The following is a 19,128-nucleotide window of genomic DNA, read 5'->3' as shown; positions in this document are numbered from 1 at the left end:
GTCAGGTTCCCAGAAACTAACCCTGAGCCTGACCTTCTACCGGGCAGGTGAGGCGTGTGCTACCTGAACCGCCAGCTCTTTCCAGGCTAGAATACGAGAAGCGCATGCACCGCACGGCTAACCTGGTCAGGCTCGCCTTTCCCTGGAAAGGAAAGGCTCTCGGCCCTGAACGGGAGTTCAGCTCGAGTTACTGGCGATCGCTAAGGTAATTCAACAGCTAGAGCCACGGAAACGTGGCCTCGGCGGCGCCTGGCTGTCCCCGAGCCACGGCCGCCCCGGAGGATGGGGGCGGGGGGTAAAGGCGGAGGAGAACGCGAGCTGCTGGAGGAAGGTCCGTCATCACACGTACCGGTCCCCTGGCTCACCGCCCTTGGCCGCTGCAGGTCCACGCCCCGCCGGCCCGGAAGCAGGGGCGCGGCCGCCGGGAGAGGACGTCTCCACCAGGCGGACTACATTTCCCAGAGTCCAATGCGGCAACAAGCCTGGCTCCCGGGGCGCCGGTGGAGCCCTGGCGGCCTGGGATCGGTAGTCCGCGTCCAGCGGCCGCGCCGGTGGGGAGAGGCACGGGGATTGGCCAGCGCGAGCTCTAGCCCCACCCACCTGCGGTGACACCAGGCGGCCGTCCTGCTACTTAAGGCGTCGTGGCCGCGTCCGCCCCGCCTTAGCTCCCGCGCTAGAGAGAAACATGTATCGTTTCCGATCACAGCTCTTCACCGGGATTTCTGCAGCCGCCAGCGCCCGCCTTCACCCACGCCGCTCCTCGCCTCTGCTAGCCGAAGCCTCGCCGCTCAGCCGCCCGCCGCACCGCCGCACGAGTAAAAAGTGCAGCTCCATCGGCTGATCTTCGCTGAGCTCCGAGTCTGGGCGGCACCGGGCGTCCCACGATGCCGAAGAGTAAGAAGCGGAACACTGCCCACCGCGGCGGCGGCAGCGGTGGTGGCGGCGGCGGCTCCGGGGCAGATGCAGGGACGGCGACGACGGCAGGTAAGGGGGTCTCCCCGCCGCCGCCGGTGTCCCGGTGGCCGGCCGGCCTGGCGCGTCTTTCCGCCGGGGGCATGCTGGGAGTCGTAGTTCTTCTTTGGCTCGAGATGTGCGTCGGCCTGGCGCCGGGCAGGGCTGGCGAACTCCAACTCCCAGCGTGCCCCGGGCCCCCGCACCTCGCGGGATTTGGCGCTGGCGTGCGCTCCGAACTCTTGGGCTCCGGCGGTGGGGGCGGGGCGGTGGGTCCGGGGGCCGCGGGCGGGCCTGGGCCTGGGTCCGGGGACGGGGCGGCGGAGCGGCCGGAGCGGCCGGTGCCTGCCAGCGCGCCCCTGCGGTCCCCGGTCGCTTTGGCCGCCGGCGCCGGCGTGGAGCTGCCGGGAATGCCAAACGCCTGCGGGGCCTGGACGGGCCCGTGGGTCACGCGGCGCGGCCCCGGGCGCCGGAGCCGGGGTGACGCAGAGGCCGGCGGCCATGTGGCCTCCCCGCCCGCTGCCCTCTCGCGCCTGCCGCGTGCCGTCCCCCGGGCCGGGCGGGGGCGGGGCTCCCGGGGGCAGAAGGGGGTGGGGGTCAGGTGTGCCCCGGGGCGGGGCTCCCGGGGGCAGAAGGGGGTGGGAGGTCAGGTGTGCCCGGGGCGGGGCTCCCGGGGGTAGGAGGGGGTGGGGGGTCAGGCGTGCCCCGGGACTCCCGGGGGCAGAAGGGGGTGGGGGTCAGGCGTGCCCCGGGGCGGGCCGCGCTCGCCTTTGTCCGGAGGCGCTGCGGGAGCCCGGGCGGCGGCGGGGCGGCGGGAGCTCGGTTGCAGGGCCGAGGGCTGAGTTCCTGCGTGTCCTGGCTGCACGGCGGCTTCTCCAGGAGGGGTCACTGCCCAAACTGCGTGTTCGGTTCTCACCGGCCACTCCGCCCACGCGAAAGGCCTCCGCAGCCCCCGGCCTTGGGCAGGCCGCCCGGGGTGCTGGTGGCTCTGTGGCTCGGAAGCTCGGTGCCGCGGGGAAAGGCTGCGCTCCACTGCGGCCCTCGCCCTCCTCGCGGCCGGCCTCTGGTCAGGGCGACGGACTCGCTGTGCGAGGGCCCCCCGAGGATTCCGGCAGGAACGCTGGGAGCGCGGACTGACGTTTCCGAGTTGACGCTCGGAATGGGTTGCTGTAAATGCAGTCTTTGCTTTCTCTCTATTTGGTTTGGACGCTCTTGATGTTCCTCACGTTCATTCTCGGTCACATGAGGAGTTTGTGGTGGCATATGGTTGCTCCCCGTGAACTGAGGGTCCCTCTGAACCTTCTGTGGTTCAGCTTTTCCTCTGAAGGAAACATTTTCCTTCTGTCTTGACTGTCCTTGTTTTATCCTTTTGAGTTTGCCTTTTGTTGGTGAAACACACAAAGGGGAAGCGGCAGGCTGAAGCCACCTGCATACGTGGTGGTGGTGCTGATGGCCAAGATTCAGAACTAAACCTGTATTCCCGGCTGGGACTTGCTGCTGGACCTCCTTCCTTCCGGGCACCCGCAGAAAGGCCGGTCTAATGCTGCCGCCTTCCCGTGCTTCCGAGGGAAGGGTGCCTAACACCCGCACTGGTCAGTGGGGAAAGGCAGTTATTGTGTGAGGCTGTGCTTTGGGTATCTGCAACGTGACACGGCCTCTGGAGAGTGGGTAGTGAGGTGAGATTGGCTTTTTTAAAAATTTAATTTGGTTTCATGTTCATGTACTTCTTATTCAGGAAATAAATGAATAAATAATAGTTAAGAGACGGAAATTGTCAGACACGTGTACTTAAAAACCACTTACTTGATCGGTCTTTTTATTTTTTAATATATTTTATTGATTTTTCACGAAGAGGAAGGGAGAGAGAGAAGAGAGCCAGAAACGTCGATGAGAGAGAAACATCGACCAGCTGCCTCTTGCACACTCCCTACTGGGGATGTGCCTGCAACCCAGGTACATGCCCCTGACCAGAATTGGACCTGGGACCTTTCAGTCCGCAGACCGATGCTCTACCTCTGAGCCAAACCGGTTTCGGCTGATCGGTCTTTTTAACTGGCATCTAGAAGAAATGGGCTTCCTTTGAGATCTTCACGCGTACAGTCAAGATAACCAACTTCCGCCCGGCCAGTGTTGCTCGGTAGCTGAGCGTCCACCTATGACCCGGAGAGCACAGTTCAGTTCAAGGTCAGGGCACGTGCCCAGGTGGCAGGCTCCATCCCAAATGATTCTCTCTCATCATTCTCTCCCTCTCCCTCTCTGCGGTCAATAAAAACACATTTTATAAAAGAAAACCAACTTCCGTCACCTTAATGGGCTTTCCAAAGTTAGTGGAGGGCTGAAGGAAGGAAATAAAATTGGTCTATTGCACAGGTGTGCATACTTGTGATGGCACTTACTGTGAAGAGAGCGATTTTTAGGGGCAAACAAGACCTTGCTAGTGAGTCAGCTCTCCGAGAAGGAAGGCCCTTGTGTCTGTAGTTCACCTCATAATGGCACTTAGGGTCACAAGGTGGATGACTCGGACTTAGATATTAGGCACTCATACAGGGCTCTTTTCCTTGATTTTTTTTTTTTTTTTTTAATCTCTATTTCCTTTAAGTCGTGGGAAATTTAGAGACAGGAGCTCATGCCTGGGAATAGTCTGCTTGACGGATAAGAAATAGGCTGAATGTGAAAATTGTCAATTGATGAATGAAGGTTAGTAAAAGTTAAGCAGATGACTCAGCTGTTGCCATGACTTCACATCCTGGAAACAAATGAAGATCCAGAAATAGAGAGTGATGTCATAGGGCTTTGTTTGTTTGTTTATTCTTGCCCTAAGCACTCTGATTAAAAAGTTTTGGGAGCTTGGCTTCATTGCTTATTTTTTATGACTTACTGTTTTGATAGGCAGTTTATTCCCTTTAGGGTAGCAAGCACAGTTGAAGGCTGCTTGCTTCCTCTGCTGATAGAAAAATCTGCTAAGTTCTCTGTTTTGATTTTTACAAAAAGAAAAACACTATTATAAGTAAACAGCCCAACAAGTGAGATACATGCAGAGGATTCCTTTAAGACTGACTTAGGGTAGTAACTGTCACATGTTTTTTAGATACGGACCTAGTGATAGTTGGCAGTCCTCTAACGTACTGGTAAGGAAACGCGCTTGGGGTAAATCAGTGACTCAGGGTCACTTTGGGGCAGAATTTGGGACTTATTTGAACTCATTGCTCAATGTAATTCATGATGGGGCAATCCTATTATTAATATGAAATTCCTACAAATCACAATGACTAGGAATATGGATTACTTAGGCTAATGAAGTTGACAGGTTCTAGTTTAAAAAAAGGAGGTTTTACCTTTTAGTAACAGCACTGATATTTTTAAACTGTTGCTTACGTTAGAGTCTTTATTTTACAGGTAGTTTATCAAACAGGCTATATCAAATACCAAAACTTCCATTTTAAACCTCTTTTTCCCTCTCAGTTCAGTCATCTATAAAACTACCGTCCTGTAACTCCTTACATTCCTTTGCGTAGGACATGTGTGTCCCAAAACCCATTCCCCAGTTACTGTTTCCCAAGTCGTGAATGTTGGGAAATATGTTTGTCTTAGTCTTATGATGGCCTATGACATCATAGTTTATTTCTGGATCTCGTTCCATTGTCTTCCTGATTTGAGGTGGTGGTTAGGAAGCATTGTAGTTTTTTCATCTGTGATCTGGAGCTGCCAGATGACTGATTTTTCTGAAGTTGATGGATATTGTAAATTGTTCATGCCCAGAAGAACATATTAGGTGAATTCACTTATTTTAGAAATATTTGTGTGTTCTTTTATAGCATAATCATGTTTTCTTAAATAAGTTTTGGGTTTTTATGACTGGATTCCTCTTAAGTAACTACTAAGATTCCCAAGTAAAATATTTGCATCGATGGCTGCGAAGTCTCTTACCTCCATCTTTGTTGACTTCCCAGGTGGCCAGCATCGGAATATTCAACCATTCAGTGACGAGGATGCATCGATTGAAACGATGAGCCACTGCAGTGGTTACAGCGATCCTTCCAGTTTTGCTGAAGATGGTATGCCTTTTACATTCCATTCGCACCTTTAAAAGGATGCTTTCGGTGGAGGAATTCTCCTGCCACCTAACTGACAGCGCTGATTGGTTCCTGTTGTTCTTAGGACCAGAAGTCCTGGACGAGGAAGGGACACAAGAAGACTTGGAGTACAAGCTGAAGGGGTTTATTGACCTGACCCTGGATAAGAGGTAGAGCATGTTGGAGACACTCCCTGGGGGCTGTTTCGTCAGCACCCTCGCTGTGCCACGTGGGCAGGCCTCAGACTTAACAGCAATGTGGTGTGTGTGCTTTTTAAGCTTGATTTGTTTACTTTGGATGTCTAAGTGATTCTTGTTTCTTTGGACTTTTGATGTGGGTAGAAACGTGCCTTAGAATTTAGATTGACTCCGATGAGTCATTGTTCTAGCATAATGCCCGTCACTGTGTCTGACTGCAGCCAGGATGGATATATTGAATTAAGAGTTAATGTTCTAGAAAGGACAGCTGGACTTCCTGTAAGCCTCGTGTTCGCAGTTTTGTTAGGGACATGACAAATACCGAAGCTGGTCCTTTTCTTACTTCCTAGTAGCTCTAGAACATGCTCAAAACCAGCGGAATTGAAGAGCCCAGGGGATGAGACAGGAACTTAGACTTTTGTGTGTTAGTGTTTACTTTAAATGTAGAGGGTATTTGTAGAATATGGAATACAGGAGAGCATGTCCTGCCATTGAAATGATAAAATACTATGTGGTCATTTAAAGTTGTGGTTTTAAACTATAAGCAGAAAAGTGCTGAGATATGGAACAGCTTAAAATGTTTTGTGTAATAAGGTGAGTGTAGATGAAAAGTATATTATTAGAAAACTAGAAGCCTGGTGCATGAAATTCGTGCAAGGGGGGGGGTGTTCCTCAGCCCAGCCTGCATCCTCTCCATTCTGGGACCCCCATTGATGCCTAACTGCTCACCTGCCAGCCTGATTACCCCTAACTGTCCTCCCCTGCAGGCCTGGTTACCCTTAACTGCCTTCCCTGCAGGCCCGGTTGCCTCCAACTTCCCTCCTCTGCCAGCCTGGTCACCCCTAACTGCCTTCCCCTGCAGGCTTGATCGCCCCCAAATGCCCTTCCTTGCAGGCCTGGTCCCTCCCAACTGCCCTCCCCTGCTGTCCTGATCACCCACAAATGCCCTCCCTTGCAGGCCTGGTCCTTCCCAATTGCCCTCCCCTGCTGGCCTGATTGCCCCCAACTGCCCTCACTTGAAGGCCTAGTCCCTCCCAACTGTCCTTCCCTGCTGACCATCTTGTGTCCACATAGGGCAGGATCTTTGACCACATGGGGGTATCCATCTTGTGTGTTGGAGTGATGGTCGATCTGCATATTACTCTTTTATTATATAGGATAGAGGCCTGGTGCATGGGTGGGGGCCAGCTGGTTTGCCCTGAAGGGTGTCCTGGATCAGGGTGGGGGTTCCCTTGGGGTGTGGGGCAGCCTGGGCGAGGGACCTGTGTTGGTTTGCAGGCCAGCCACATACCCCAGCGACCCAAGTAGAGGCCTTGGTTTCTGGGTTTTATTTATCTTCTACAATTGAAACTTTGTAGCCTGGAGTGGAGGCGGAGGCCCTCCATCGCTGGGGAAACCCAAGCCAAAGCCATCTTGGTTGGGTTGGTTTGATTTGCATAGTTGTTCCTGATTGGCTGGTGGCCATGGCTTATGGGTGTAGCGGAGCATGGTTAATTTGCATATTATTATTTTATTAGATAGGGTGTTTAGAGCTGATGAGAATTAGATTGTAAAAATCTATAAACAAAGCACTCAGGAGGGCAGACGAGCCGGTGTGAAAGTCACTGACTGTGCTTGCGTCTGCAGCGCCAAGACCAGGCAGGCGGCCCTCGAGGGCCTGCGGGGCGCCCTGGCTTCCAAGCTGCTCTCCGAGTTCCTCCTGGAAAGAAGGATGACCCTGACCGACAGCATCGAGCGCTGCCTGAAGAAAGGTACCCGCCACGCCCCAAGGCCCGGGAAGCTGTGCTCTCAGTGGGAACGGCCGGAGCTTGGGCGGGGTCGGCGTGCTGTTGTGTCGGACCAGCGGAGGCTGTTGTCCTGGGCGGCAGACAGGCTGGGAAGCTGGCTCAGATGCTAACCAAAGCGAGCATTGAAAAGGCACTTTTTATTTTCCTAAACTTGAAAAGGGGCCCTAATTTTCTAGCTCGTCTTCCTGGTGCTTTTGAAAACGGCCGTGCCTGTGGCTGACGGCATTTCCAGCTTGCCCCTTGGGGTATTTGGACTCTAGGACTTTGTGCTAGAGATTCTGGAATTCCTGTTGTCATAGTCATGGGCCTTTGAGAATACAGACAGGCCTCAAAGAGTGAGTCTGGCATTACCGGACTGGTCAGTTTTAGGAACCCCAAAGTGACACGGTTTGGGGCTGACACCTTACCCATGTTGCCAAGTAAAAAGGTTACGGAGATAATTACCTTCCGTTATGCTGACTGGATGGACAAAGTGTTTCCAGCACAAATGCCATGGGAACACACGGATTTCTCTGAGTTGATGAGATGCGCTCCGTTCCTGACTCTCTCCGCCTCGGGGAGGGGTCCTGCTGGGCGAGTGGGTGTTGTCTGACCCACTCGGTGCAGAACGGAGAAGGCCAGGCGGAGACTGTCCAGCTCGTGGAACTTGGCTGGAGCTGCCCCTAGGGAGCCGATGGCTTTGTTAGAGGTGTTTCCATGGGAACTGTCTCCTGTAAGGTAGCTGAGCTCGGTGACCTTTAACAGTTCCGGTCCAGCCTGCACACTTTGCCCATTCTCAGTGTATCCGGTATAACCTACACCTTCATGAATGTGCTCCTGTGTCTGAAAGAGCGCCAGTCTTCATCCCACTGGGGCCCCAGCAGTTTCCTTTCCCCGTGGGCTGGTGCACCTGCCGTGCTTGGGGAGGAGTCAGGGCTAGGCCCTCACCCGGCCGGAGGGGCCTTGTTTTCTGAGCTGTGACAGCACCCCCTCAGGCCGCATCCACATGCAGATCACAGGCGAGGCCTGCCGCCCACGGGGAGGGACTGGGTGGCGGTCGCGTGGCTAGCAGGGGGTCTGATTGGAGCATCAGTGTCCGGAGCTGAGCTCTGCTTCACTGGGTTTCCCGGGAAGCTCCTGTCACAGCCCGCGTGTGGGAGCATGACTGCCTGTGCAGTCTGTCCTGGTGGGTGTGTTGGGAGTCCTGCCTCCATCCCTGGTCCAGGAAGTGCCCGTCTCAGCTCCCCTGTCCCCGCAGGGAAGAGCGACGAGCAGCGCGCAGCCGCGGCCCTGGCGTCTGTCCTCTGCGTGCAACTGGGCCCCGGCATCGAAAGCGAAGAGGTTCTGAAGACCCTGGGACCCGTCCTGAAGAAGATCATTTGTGACGGAGCAGCCAGCACCCAGGCGCGGCAAACGGTGAGGCTGGCTCTGAACGTGCAGTGTGGGCGACACCTGGCCGTGTGGGCGTGACCTGGGCCAGAGGAGGGAGTCGGTGCCGCCCGGAGGAGCGGCAGAAAGCAGTCTCCCTCCTCCCAGTGCTGCCTGTGGGGCTTCCCGGTCAGCGCTGGCCTCAGAGGTGGCCCGGCGGGCAGGCAGTCGCTTGTAAGGTAACGCTATGTGCTGAGCCATGTCTGCCTTGGGGTCTCCTAGGCTCCTTTAGCCCCTTTTCCTCCGACAAAAGGCAGCTGCAGGGTTCCCCACCTCTTTCAGCGTGTCCCAAACCAGAAAGATCTGAGCTAATGAAACGCTTCGTTAGTGGAGAAGTTGGAGGACAGTTACTTTGTTTTATGAGATTGCTGCTGCTGGTTGCTTTTTTTTGAAAGCCAATTTATTTTTTAGAAGTTGTTATAGTAAAGTCTACATTAAAACAAATGCATATAAGTGATTTTTAAAACCTATAGCAAACTTAACGCTTTAGCGGTGTTGAATAGAGAGTGGTGTGCTCATGGAAGGGGTGTGCCGATGCTCGGGGCCTGACAGAGGGGTGCAGTTAGACCAGCCAGGACACTGTCTCCCCTCGCGCCTCCAGAAGGAACACAGCCCTGCCCGCACCTAGACTGCTGCCTTCCAGAACTATAAGAGAATAAACATGTGATTGTTTCAAGCCACTAAATTTGTTATGGCAGCTATAGAAGTAGCTTTAAAAAATAGCAACAGATTGAAGGTTTTCAATAGGGAAAGTAGTTTTCTTTATCCCAAATGCCCAAGCCTCTAAGACTGGAATTGAAGTTTGCAAAGATCCACCAGGGCAGTGGAGGGCAAACTCATCAGTTAGCCGACCACTGCTCCGGGGGAACGGAAGCAGTGGCGTCAGACGTCGGAGTTTGGCGGCAGAGCTTGAGCCATACCCACCCCTCCCCTTAGCCGTCCTCCCGCGGCATCTCTGACCGCGGGGCCTGCTGTTGGCGCGGGTGAGAGGGTGCTCATTGATGGCAGCGGGAAGATGACAGGTAATACAGAAGGCGGGCATTAAGGCTGCGTGCTTGTTGTTTCAGTGTGCCACGTGCTTTGGCGTTTGCTGTTTCATCGCCACGGACGACATCTCGGTGAGTAGAGGGCTGGGTGGGGCTCCCTCCGGGTCCCAGGGAGAGAGGCTCACGCTCTGTGCCCCCAGGAGCTGTACGCGGCCCTGGACTGCCTGGAGGGCCTCTTCTCCAGGGCCGGCCTCAAGGACAAGGACGCCGCGGGCGGCGGCGGGCTCCCGGTCAGCGCGCTCCTGGCCTGGGCGCTGCTGCTCACCATCTGCCCCGCCTGCGAGCTGAAGAAGCGGCTGGAGACGTACGTGGCCTTGGCCTTGCTTTTACGAACGTGTTTGTCGGCGCCCCTGTTGGTGCTCCCGGTGTAATGACTGCCTGTCTTCCAGGCATTTCCACAAACTCCCGGGCCTCCTGTCTGCGGACGACGTGAACATGCGGATCGCGGCCGGCGAGACCTTGGCGCTGCTGCTGGAACTGGCCCAGGGCATGGACAGCGTGAGTGCCGTCCCCCTGGGGGTGGCGGACAGGGTGTGGGGGGCATGGACAGCGTGAGTGCCGTCCCCCTGGGGGTGGCGGACAGGGTGTGGGGGGGCCGGGGCCGGACAGGGTGTGGGGGGCATGGACAGCGTGAGTGCCGTCCCCCTGGGGGTGTGGGGGGGCCGGAGCCGGCCGGGAGGGAGCCCGCGCTCGTTTGGAACCTGCCAGGGCCACGTGGTGCTTGCAGCTTGGAAACCAGAGGGGGCGGGCGGCTTCGGGACGGAGCCCGCACACCCAGCTGTGCCGGCTGCTGCCGGAGGCTGGTGCCCCTCTGTGCCGCGGGCTGCGGGCATGGTGCTGCGGTGCGAGTGTTAGACATGGATGTCCAGTCAGTCCGCGCAGGTGTGACTCACGGTGGAGCCAGGCCTGGCCCTGCGTTGGGGCCTGTGCTGCGGGTCCCTGCCTCCATCGTCTCGTGGGGCCACACCACTGTCGGCTCGGGGGACAAGGCGGGGGGTGTCTGACAGGCGTCCACCGTCCCGGAATGTCCAGTTCCGCCCGCTGTCCCCACCCCCTAAGCTCCTGGCACAGTGAATCTTGGTTACTTACTAGGCCTTTAAGGAGAAAAGAGACTTTCCACAACGAAGCTTGTGCGGTTAAACCATTAACAGCCAGGAGCCCACTGGGACTGCACTGCTCTGGCGGCCCTCGTCCTGCATGTGCCGTGTGGCCTGGGTTAACGCGTTCAGACCGAGTTTGTGTCGGAGGTGCCCTTTCCCGCCACCCCCCCACCTTCCCGAAGGAGAGCAGGTCGGAGGGAGGCGGGGCGGTAGCTGTCAGCGGCTACGGATTCTCCGTGAGAAAGGACGTGGGTTAGAGGTCAGGCTGATGCTGCCCGGCAGCGCCGCCTGTGTCTAACCATGGCTGCCCCTGCCCAGCGGCCCCTCTCCCCTCCAGTGCTGCTGATGGTGACCACCAGTGCGGCAGCGGGTGCACGTGTGAGTTTGTGAACTTCGTGCACATCCTAGGTCCCTGGTTAGTGAACATGCAGGAGCCCCGTGGTTTCATGGCCGGTTCTTGTCCGGGACAAAGGCTGGTGCTTGCCAGCGTTCTGTCTGCTCCTTTGGGTGAGGAAGTGAGCTTCTGAAAGGGTGAGGGTGGAGTGCAGTGTCAGAGGGCGTCCGAGAACTGACGGAGAGTGTACTGATGGACGTGTGGCTGAGTGATCCAGAGCCTCCGGTGGGCCTGCTGGGCCAGGGCCCCCAGCAGTGATGGCTGCCTGGGAGCCGAGACTGTCCTCTGGGGGAGGGAGCGGGGGTGCTGGGACCTGCCCCAGGGTCCCTCGTTCTTAGGACAAACAGGGATGCGTAGTTCTCTTCATTGCTGCTTATTCTGTCACGTGTATTTGAAATCTTCTGTACGTTCTTTTTATTTTGAGAATTCTGTAAAAGAACAAGTAGACAATGATCTATGTGGGAAACTGCTGGTGCTTGAATGTACTCTCTCCTGCAAGCAAGACTGCTTCCGTCTGGTTAGGATGGAGTCGGATTTATTGGGATTTACAACAGATCAATAGACCTTTGATCTGCTTTCCTGCCTCATCCGCTTTGTAATTGCTTCTCTAGATGCGGGTCTTAATGGGTGTGTTCTCCAGCTAACTCAGACATAGGAGGCTGAATTGGAACATTTGAAGAGACCATTTGTTAGAACGGTTGATGATATTCGATGTCTAAAATATCGACAATAAGAAAATATTTATGTGCTTGCAAGTTAGAATATCTGTTGTTTTAGTTTCAGCTTCATTTTCTAGCAGTGTAATGTTCTTTTTCATTCCGGATATTAAAAGGAATCACATTTATACTTTGGAGATTAAACAGTTACAGACACCGTTTAAAGAATGCCCAGGAAAAGAGCCGCTTGTCTCAATGGGACGTTAATGGTTATCACTGCGCCTTAGGAAAGCTGACCGGCACTCAGAGCCGGAGCTGGGCGCCCGCGTCTCCCCTGTGTCTGCTCTCGCCTCGGTCTTCGATGACTTCGCTCTTCTCTCAGTCTTTAACGTGGCTGTAAAACAGTGGGGGGTGAGAACACCACGCAGGTGGCAGGGGAGGAGAGGGGACACGGGAGACAGGATTCACAATAAAAACAAACCACGGAATAGAGGCTGCTGGAAGGGCAGCCACGGACACTGCCCCGGGCCCCGTCGGCTCCGAGCAGCCCCTCGTGATCGGTGAAGACTCCGCCCAGCGGGGCTGAACACCTTCCGTCGCGTGTGGTCCCCGGGCTGTGCCGGAGTCGATGCTTCCTGCCCGTTTGGAACCTGCCAGGGCGGCATACATAGGAGCTCTAAAGGCTCCTGGGCTGCGTAGCGTGGGGATGGACACGTGTGCTCCTGGGAGCGTGGGGAGAAAGGACACAGGATACACTGATGCACACGTGTGCTCCGGGAGCGTGGGGAGAAAGGACACAGGATACACTGATGCGCGGGAGCCTGACCCGCCGGCCGGAGCCCAGCGCGGCTGGTGCCGCAGGCGCAGCCTCTCCGGGTGCACCGATGTGGGGGGGTCTGGTTGTTGAGTGGCTCTGCCGTCTGGTGGCCAGGATTCTGGGTTACGTGCTGCGTGAGACGGAAGCTGATTCTGTGCCCAGACCCACAGAGCCTCCAGTTTGGGCGGCTCCGGGGACGCGGGAGGAGCGGTCACACTAACCCGTGTCTCCGCAGGACTTCCTGTACGAGGACATGGAGTCTCTGACCGAGATGCTCCGGGCCTTGGCCACCGACGGCAACAAGCACCGGGCCAAAGTGGACAAGCGGAAGCAGCGGTCCGTGTTCCGGGACGTGCTGCGGGCTGTGGAGGTGAGCGCGCCGGCCGGTCCCGCCCGGGCGTGGGCCTCGGGCCCGCCTGTGACCAGACAGTTCTCTCTGCCACTACCGAGCGGCTTTCCTCCGTTTTTCTTCCGTTTTAAAAATATGTTTTTATTGATTTCAGAGAGGAAGGGAGAGGGAGAGAGACATCAGTGATGCGAGAGAATCACTGATCAGCTGCCTCCTGCACACCCCCTACTAGGGACCGAGCCCACAGCCCGGGCCTGGGCCTGACCAGGAATCAAACCGTCACCTCCTGGGTCCTAGGTCGATGCTCAACCACTGAGCACCACCGGCCAGGCAGAACTTCTACTTTTCCAACAGAAATTTATTCTGACGTGTAAAGGTTTCCTTTATCAAGTTTAAGCAGTTACAAATTTTCCTAGGGATAGAAGTTATTTCCCTTGGGTGTGCTTGGCCATGACGTAAGCAATGGTACTTAGCACAAACATCCTTAGTGTCGTCTTTTTTTGTGTGAATGGCAAAGTATCGCCTCCCCTCCGTAGCTGGAAGGTGCTAAAAGCTGAATAAAATCCAGCGTTTTAACAGGACCCTAAAGCTGTAGTCCCTGCTCCAGCCCGCCCTGGCCTCTGCGTCTGCCCGGCAGCCCGTGGCCTGGCAAGGTTGGGGCCGAGAAGGCGCGCTGTTGGGTAAAGGCCGTCTGACTGTGGACCGCAGTCCTCTGGTGCTGTGTGTGTGTGTGTGTGGAACCGTGTTGGTGTGGGGTCTCTTCAGCCTGTCGTTTCCTCTTACAAGTCTGGCTTTCCTTTGGCCAGGATCGGGATTTCCCCACAGAGACGGTGAAGTTTGGTCCTGAGCGCATGTACATCGACTGCTGGGTCAAAAAGCACACCTACGACACGTTCAAGGAGGTGCTGGGCTCCGGCATGCAGTACCACCTGCAGGTGAGGCCGCTGCGGCCTTCAGTGGGAGCTGGGGAGGGGCTGCTGAGGGGGTGAGGTTAGTGAGTGCGGGATGCTCGGCGTGGACAAGCGTGGCTCCGCAGCATGGGAGGGTGGCACGCAGTGACAGGGAACGTGTCCCTGCGCCCCTGTCCCCCGGGAGCAGTGAGATCTTGGTGGAAACAGTGGGCGTAGCGCCAGGTTCGAGGCCTGGGGAGCCGGGTCCCCGCGGGAGAGGGCAGTGGTGACCCTCACCTGCCCTCGGCCCGCCTCCTGTACTGAACAGCTGGCGCTAACCAGCCTGTCCCCTTTCCTTTGACCCAAGTCGAACGAGTTCCTCCGCCACGTGTTTGAGCTGGGACCCCCGGTGATGCTCGACGCTGCCACGCTGAAGACGATGAAGATCTCCCGGTTTGAGAGGGTAGGTTTTGCTCTGTTCCAGGCCCTGGCTGCCCGCCCGTGCTGCCGGCGGTGGGTTCGGCGGGCTGGGCGGTTCTCCCTGCCACAGGCCAGGCTCCAGAGGCGGGACTTCTCGCCCTATCCTGTTATCCTAGCTTAGGCGCTGTGTGAAGTTTTTTATTTAAGAATAAATTGAACACAGTGCTGCTTTGGTGCCAGATCACTGAGCGGCCACACTCCACGGCAGGGGCTGCATGGGGTGAAGCGCTGTCAGTCTGCTTGGCGTTAAAATGGAGCTTCGTCTTAAGTTTTGTGACGGACAGCATCGTTGGAATTTTTTCCACATTAGTTCATGATTTGACTTTTCCTTGATCAGATTCAGCGTTGATGCACTTTCTTCGTTTTTCACTCTTTTCACTGGAATTTTCTTAATGTAGATAGTCACTATCATAGGTGTTTGATTTCCCCCTTGTTCTTTTTGTATGTGTGTGTTTTATAAACATAAGATACTTATAGGGTCAGGTTAGTTCATTTCTCCCTTGTTTTGTAACATTTTGTAAGACTTTCTAAGCCTGTGGGTCACACGTGTTTTCCTGTCTCCATTCCAGCATTTGTACAATTCTGCAGCCTTCAAAGCGAGAACGAAAGCTCGGAGCAAGTGTCGCGACAAGAGAGCAGATGTGGGGGAGTTCTTCTAGCTTCACCGGAAGGCCCTCCCTGATTCCAGTTTCTTCTTTTGTAATTTCTCGTATTTAAACTCTGTAGACAGTTTCTATCGCGGGTCAACATAGATAGCTTTTGTAGCAGGGGTTTGATTACTTATAATTTAATGTATAGATTGCAAGTGTGAGTTCTGATTATTGACTTTTCTCTGTAAATATCAGTAAACCATGAAGAAGGTGTTCGTAATGTTTGGTCATTTTTGTCTATTTATGAGGAGAGCAAAAATAGGGTATTTCATAAGAAAACTTAGCCGAGATGAAATCTACAGACTGTGGTGTGTCAGACACGGCGACCTAATGAACAGCTACTACAGGCATTTAAGATCTTAGACAGATGAGCTCTGGAGACAATCCTGGAGCTGGTTTTTCTGGGAAAGCTGCTGTGTTTTTGGCTGTAAGTGGAAGCTGGTGATTTTAACTGTCACCGGGGTCCAGCTGTGGGGCCAGCACTGTGGAGGACACTCACTGCACCGCGCTCTTCATTCCCAAATAAAGGTCTTTTCACACCAAACTGCTTCTTTTCTGTGAGAGGAAAATTTTGGACTTGAGGTTCAGAATGACGAGGTGGGGGAGGGAGGAGCGAGGGAGGGAGGGGCCTGGAAAACAGGTGGAAGGCGGGGATTTGGCTCAGGGCTGAGGACTGGCTGGGTGGCTGCCCTGAGGGGTTCTTTGCTTCTGGAGGAGTGAGCCTGTGACTGAGGTCTGGGCTTCTGCGTGAAGCTGCCTGCGGGGCCTTGCACAGCAGCAGGTGCCGAGGACGGAAGTCTGAGCAGTCGCAGTCGGAGAAGCTCACCTGGTCGGTGCTGGTGGAGGCCGACGAGGCTGAGGAACTGCCTGGTCTCCATCTCCCGAGGCGGGCAGTGCCTCCGGGGCGGGTCAGGTTCGAGCGTGAGCAGCCAGTGCTCCACTGGGCCCCTTCGAGGACGAGGGCTTGAGGCAGAGCAGGGAGCTTGGAGATTGTTTTTAAAACAGCACGACAGCTAAGCATTTTCTCTTGTTAAGAAATTGAACATCACTTTTTCACATAAAATGAGCTTTTTAATTGATCCTCAGGTATAGATGACACCTAAGAAAATGCCATTCTGCCTTAGCTGGTGTGGGTCAGTGGATAGAGCTTCAGACAAGGGTCCCGGGTTTGATTCCAGTCAAGGACACATGCCCAGGTTGCAGGCTCGATCCCAGTAAGGGGCATGCCAGAAAGAGGCAGCCGGTCAATGATTCTTACTGAAGTTTCTATCTCTCCCTCTTTATCTCTGAAATCAGTAAAAATATATTAAAGAAAACAAAGCACCATTCCTTTACCCCAAAGGTAGAGGGGTCTCCAAACTAGATGCAACAAGTTTTGGGATGTGAACATCCCTGAGGTGGGTTCCAGGGACATCCTGTCTGCTCCCAGCAATGGGAGGCAGGACTAGAGACCATCCTGTCTCCTCCCAGCCCCTCGCCCCTGCTGGTCTCACTGTGGCTCCTTCCGTGTCCAGCAGGGGGCAGAGCTGCTTGGCTCTAGCGAATGTGAGAGGGTGTGTGGGGGGGTGTGTGAGAGAGAGAGCTCAGCTCAGCCTTTGCAAAGGACTGGAGAGACACGTGCTTCCATTGCCTGCCCTGCCCTAGTGGGTCTGCAGCCACACACTCCTCCCCTCGCCCATAGCTCCCAGCAGCGCCCGCAGTCCTGCCATCACTGGTTCCAATGTCATGACCTTGCCCTGCCTGCGCACAGCTGGGCCGAGGCCTGTGTGAGCCGAGGTGGCGGCGGCCGCCTGCTCCCGCTGCTCCTGCTCCTGCTCGGATGTTTGTCTCGGGGAGCACGCCGGCCGCCCTGCTGGAGACGGGCCGGCCGCCAGGGTCCCAGCGGCCACACAAGGACGTCAGCTTCAGTAAGAGCCTGTCCGCGCCGGCCCCACGCTGCGCTCGGCTCGGTTTCCCTGGCACAGGTGGCAGTTACTACCCTGGTGTCTGGTGTCGATCCGGGCCTGGAGCCTCCGGTGCTCAGGGATCACCACCGAATGCCGGGCGGCAGCTCCTGCTGGGTGTGGGCTGGCAGGCCCGGCGGGGCGGGGAGGGGGCTGAGAGATTCCTGTCCTCGCTCTGAGTAGCTGGGACTGGCTCTCCCAGTGCCCTAGCCGTCACGCTGTCCAGTAAGTAAGGTGCATGCGATGGCGCTCCCAAGAGGGACGGTGCCTCTGGCTGCCTGTGCGCTGTGCTTTGGCTCGGAGAGAAATGGCTGAGACTGACTGTGCCGAGGCCGAGGCTCCGAAAAGGAGCCGGAGGAGGAGCCGGTGGGACTCCCTCCGGAGCTTCCTGCGGCCCCGCACCCGCCGGCGCAGCCATTCCCACGGCGCGGCACCCGGGCTGTCTGTGGGCGTGGATGCCGAGGCCCCGTGGGAAAGTACAGACAGCGAGACCGTTTCTCCTCGACAGCTAGCTTTGTCACAGTCTTCACTGTGGGTGGTCACAGCATTCCCACACCACGGCCTCCACTGCTGTTAGCTGTCAGCGTGGCCTGACCCGGAGGGACCCACTTACAGAGGGGAGGGGAGGGCTCTGAGGACGAGGCTGCTGGGCCAGCATTTACTTAACTAGCAAGTTTGCCCGGGGCTGGGAGGAGGGCCCAGCTGGTGCAGTGCCGAATTTAGTAGCTGGTTTCCCCTGCCCTCCTGCTCCCCCTGCCCTCCTGCTCCCCCTGCCCTCCGGCTCCCCCTGCCCTCCAGTGGCTCCCAGATGCGCTCCTGTGGAGAAGCCAGAGCCAGCAGGAGCCGGGGCGGACAGCTGGGGGCCTGGTTGGGGCGTGAGACCCTGTGTTTGTGCGTTGGCTGAGTCCCATGCAGGATCTTGGCGGCCACACGCACACCCAACACAGCTCTCTCTGCTGGTTCTCCGCTTGTCCTTCATTTAAAGACGCCTGCCTCCAGAAGGCATCTTTCTACTGGGCGGCCCTTCCTTCAGAGCGAGCACTCCAGGGCTTGCTCTGCGCCCCGTCCCAGCGCTGGGGGGTGAGGAGCGGTGCTGAGTCACCCTCTGGGTCTGCAGCGAGGCCAGGAATGTGGAGATGTATGAGCTGCTCTGGTCTCCAGGCGGTTTCTGTGGTCACAGCTTTCCAGCTGGTCCTCTGCTCTGCAAACATTGGTGAAGCCCACCTGAGATTTACGCACAGTAATTACATTCCTGGTGGAGGGGGAGCTCGGGGTCAAGGATAGGAAGTCAGATCCCAAAGCGAAGCGAATGAATCTCACGCCCAAAATAGAAGCCAAGTGTGGAGTGACAGCCCTCGAGTGACTCGCACAAACTCTTTTCCTCACCCAAGGCCTGCCTCTGGGATAAGGAAGAATAAGCAGGCAGCCAAGACTAAACCATTCCGAGGGCTTCGTTTAGAAACCTGTGCCCCTGACATCGGCCAGGACTTGGGTTTCGTCTGTAAAAGGGTAACCATTAGTGGCTCTGAGGCCCCTTTGTGCTAGATGAGGCTACTTTCACCTTTTTTAACGAGCAGAGGTACTTTAAATATGTTTTTATTGATTTTCAGAGAGAGGAAGGGAGAGGGAGAGAGAGATAAAAACACCAGTAATGAGAGAGACTCATCAATGGGCTGCCTCCTGCACGCCCCCTACTGGGAATCGAGCCTGAAACTCAAGCATGTGCCCTGACCAGGAATGGAACGGTGACCTCCTGGTTCAGAGGTCAGCCTCAGCCACTGAGCCACACCAGCCGGATGCCTTCTTTCCACATAATGAATTCAAAGCCCACAAGGCCTCAGTCTGCCAGGGAGGATCTTCAAATGGGCCTTGAGCCCTTTGGGGCTTTCAGGGTAGTGTGAAGCCGTGCTGTCCTTCGGGAAGATTGCCTGTGCTGTGCGCCTCAGCCTGGAAAGAGCTTAGAGTGTCAGAGCCTCTGTCCGAGGAAACTCAGGAGGGCACCTGGGAGGTCCTGGGTCACTTCCTACAGCCACAGGGCTCCTGTCAGTCTCAGCTTCTCAGGTTTGTCCTGGGGACCGCAGCCCCTGCCGGTGGCTGCAGAACGCGGTCTCAGCAGCCACGATTAGGGAGCAGCCCAAGTGCCCACCGGTAGATAAAAAGGTTGTGGGACATTACACCATGGGGCAATGCCCAGCTGTAAAAAAGAAGGAAATCTAACCTTTTGTCACCGCACGGAGGGGCCTGGAGAGCATTATGCCAAGTGAAATGAACCACTCAGAGAAAGACCAGTACCATGTAATCGCACTTATAGGTGGGATCTAACGAACACATAAACAAGCCAAATAGAAACAGACTCGTAAATAGAGAGCCAGCTGACTGGGAGGTGTG

General features: G+C 56.0%; 2 protein-coding genes across 4 annotated transcripts in view; both read left to right on the top strand.

The window, feature by feature from the left end:
• The first annotated feature begins 479 nt into the window (after positions 1-479).
• Positions 480-15,010, top strand: IFRD1 (interferon related developmental regulator 1). Of its 3 annotated transcripts, none has more exons than XM_036453689.2 (13): positions 480-984; positions 4,902-5,006; positions 5,110-5,194; positions 6,848-6,972; positions 8,246-8,403; positions 9,483-9,533; positions 9,602-9,765; positions 9,851-9,959; positions 12,664-12,798; positions 13,075-13,107; positions 13,584-13,712; positions 14,035-14,130; positions 14,717-15,010. In XM_036453689.2, exons 1-13 carry the CDS (start codon positions 885-887, stop codon positions 14,804-14,806), a joined length of 1,380 nt encoding a protein of 459 aa, XP_036309582.1. In that variant the 5' UTR covers positions 480-884; the 3' UTR covers positions 14,807-15,010. The 3 variants fall into 3 exon arrangements, with proteins under 3 accessions (XP_036309582.1, XP_036309583.1, XP_036309585.1); XM_036453692.1 differs by lacking the exon at positions 480-984 and adding an exon at positions 2,559-2,627; XM_036453690.2 differs by lacking the exon at positions 13,075-13,107 and having other exon boundaries at positions 491-984.
• A 1,392-nt stretch (positions 15,011-16,402) lies between these two features.
• LSMEM1 (leucine rich single-pass membrane protein 1) overlaps positions 16,403-19,128 on the top strand; it is a 7,809-nt gene continuing 5,083 nt past the window's right edge. The window contains exon 1 of the mRNA XM_036453696.2: positions 16,403-16,704. Coding sequence (XP_036309589.1) covers positions 16,617-16,704 — 88 coding nt within the window. The 5' untranslated portion in view covers positions 16,403-16,616. The remainder of the gene's footprint in view (positions 16,705-19,128) is intronic.

Source organism: Pipistrellus kuhlii, unplaced genomic scaffold (assembly GCF_014108245.1).
Source record: "Pipistrellus kuhlii isolate mPipKuh1 unplaced genomic scaffold, mPipKuh1.p scaffold_m20_p_26, whole genome shotgun sequence".
NCBI lineage: Eukaryota > Metazoa > Chordata > Mammalia > Chiroptera > Vespertilionidae > Pipistrellus > Pipistrellus kuhlii.
The sequence above is the reverse complement of the archived record's forward strand: the minus strand, read 5'-3'. Positions and strand labels throughout refer to the sequence as shown.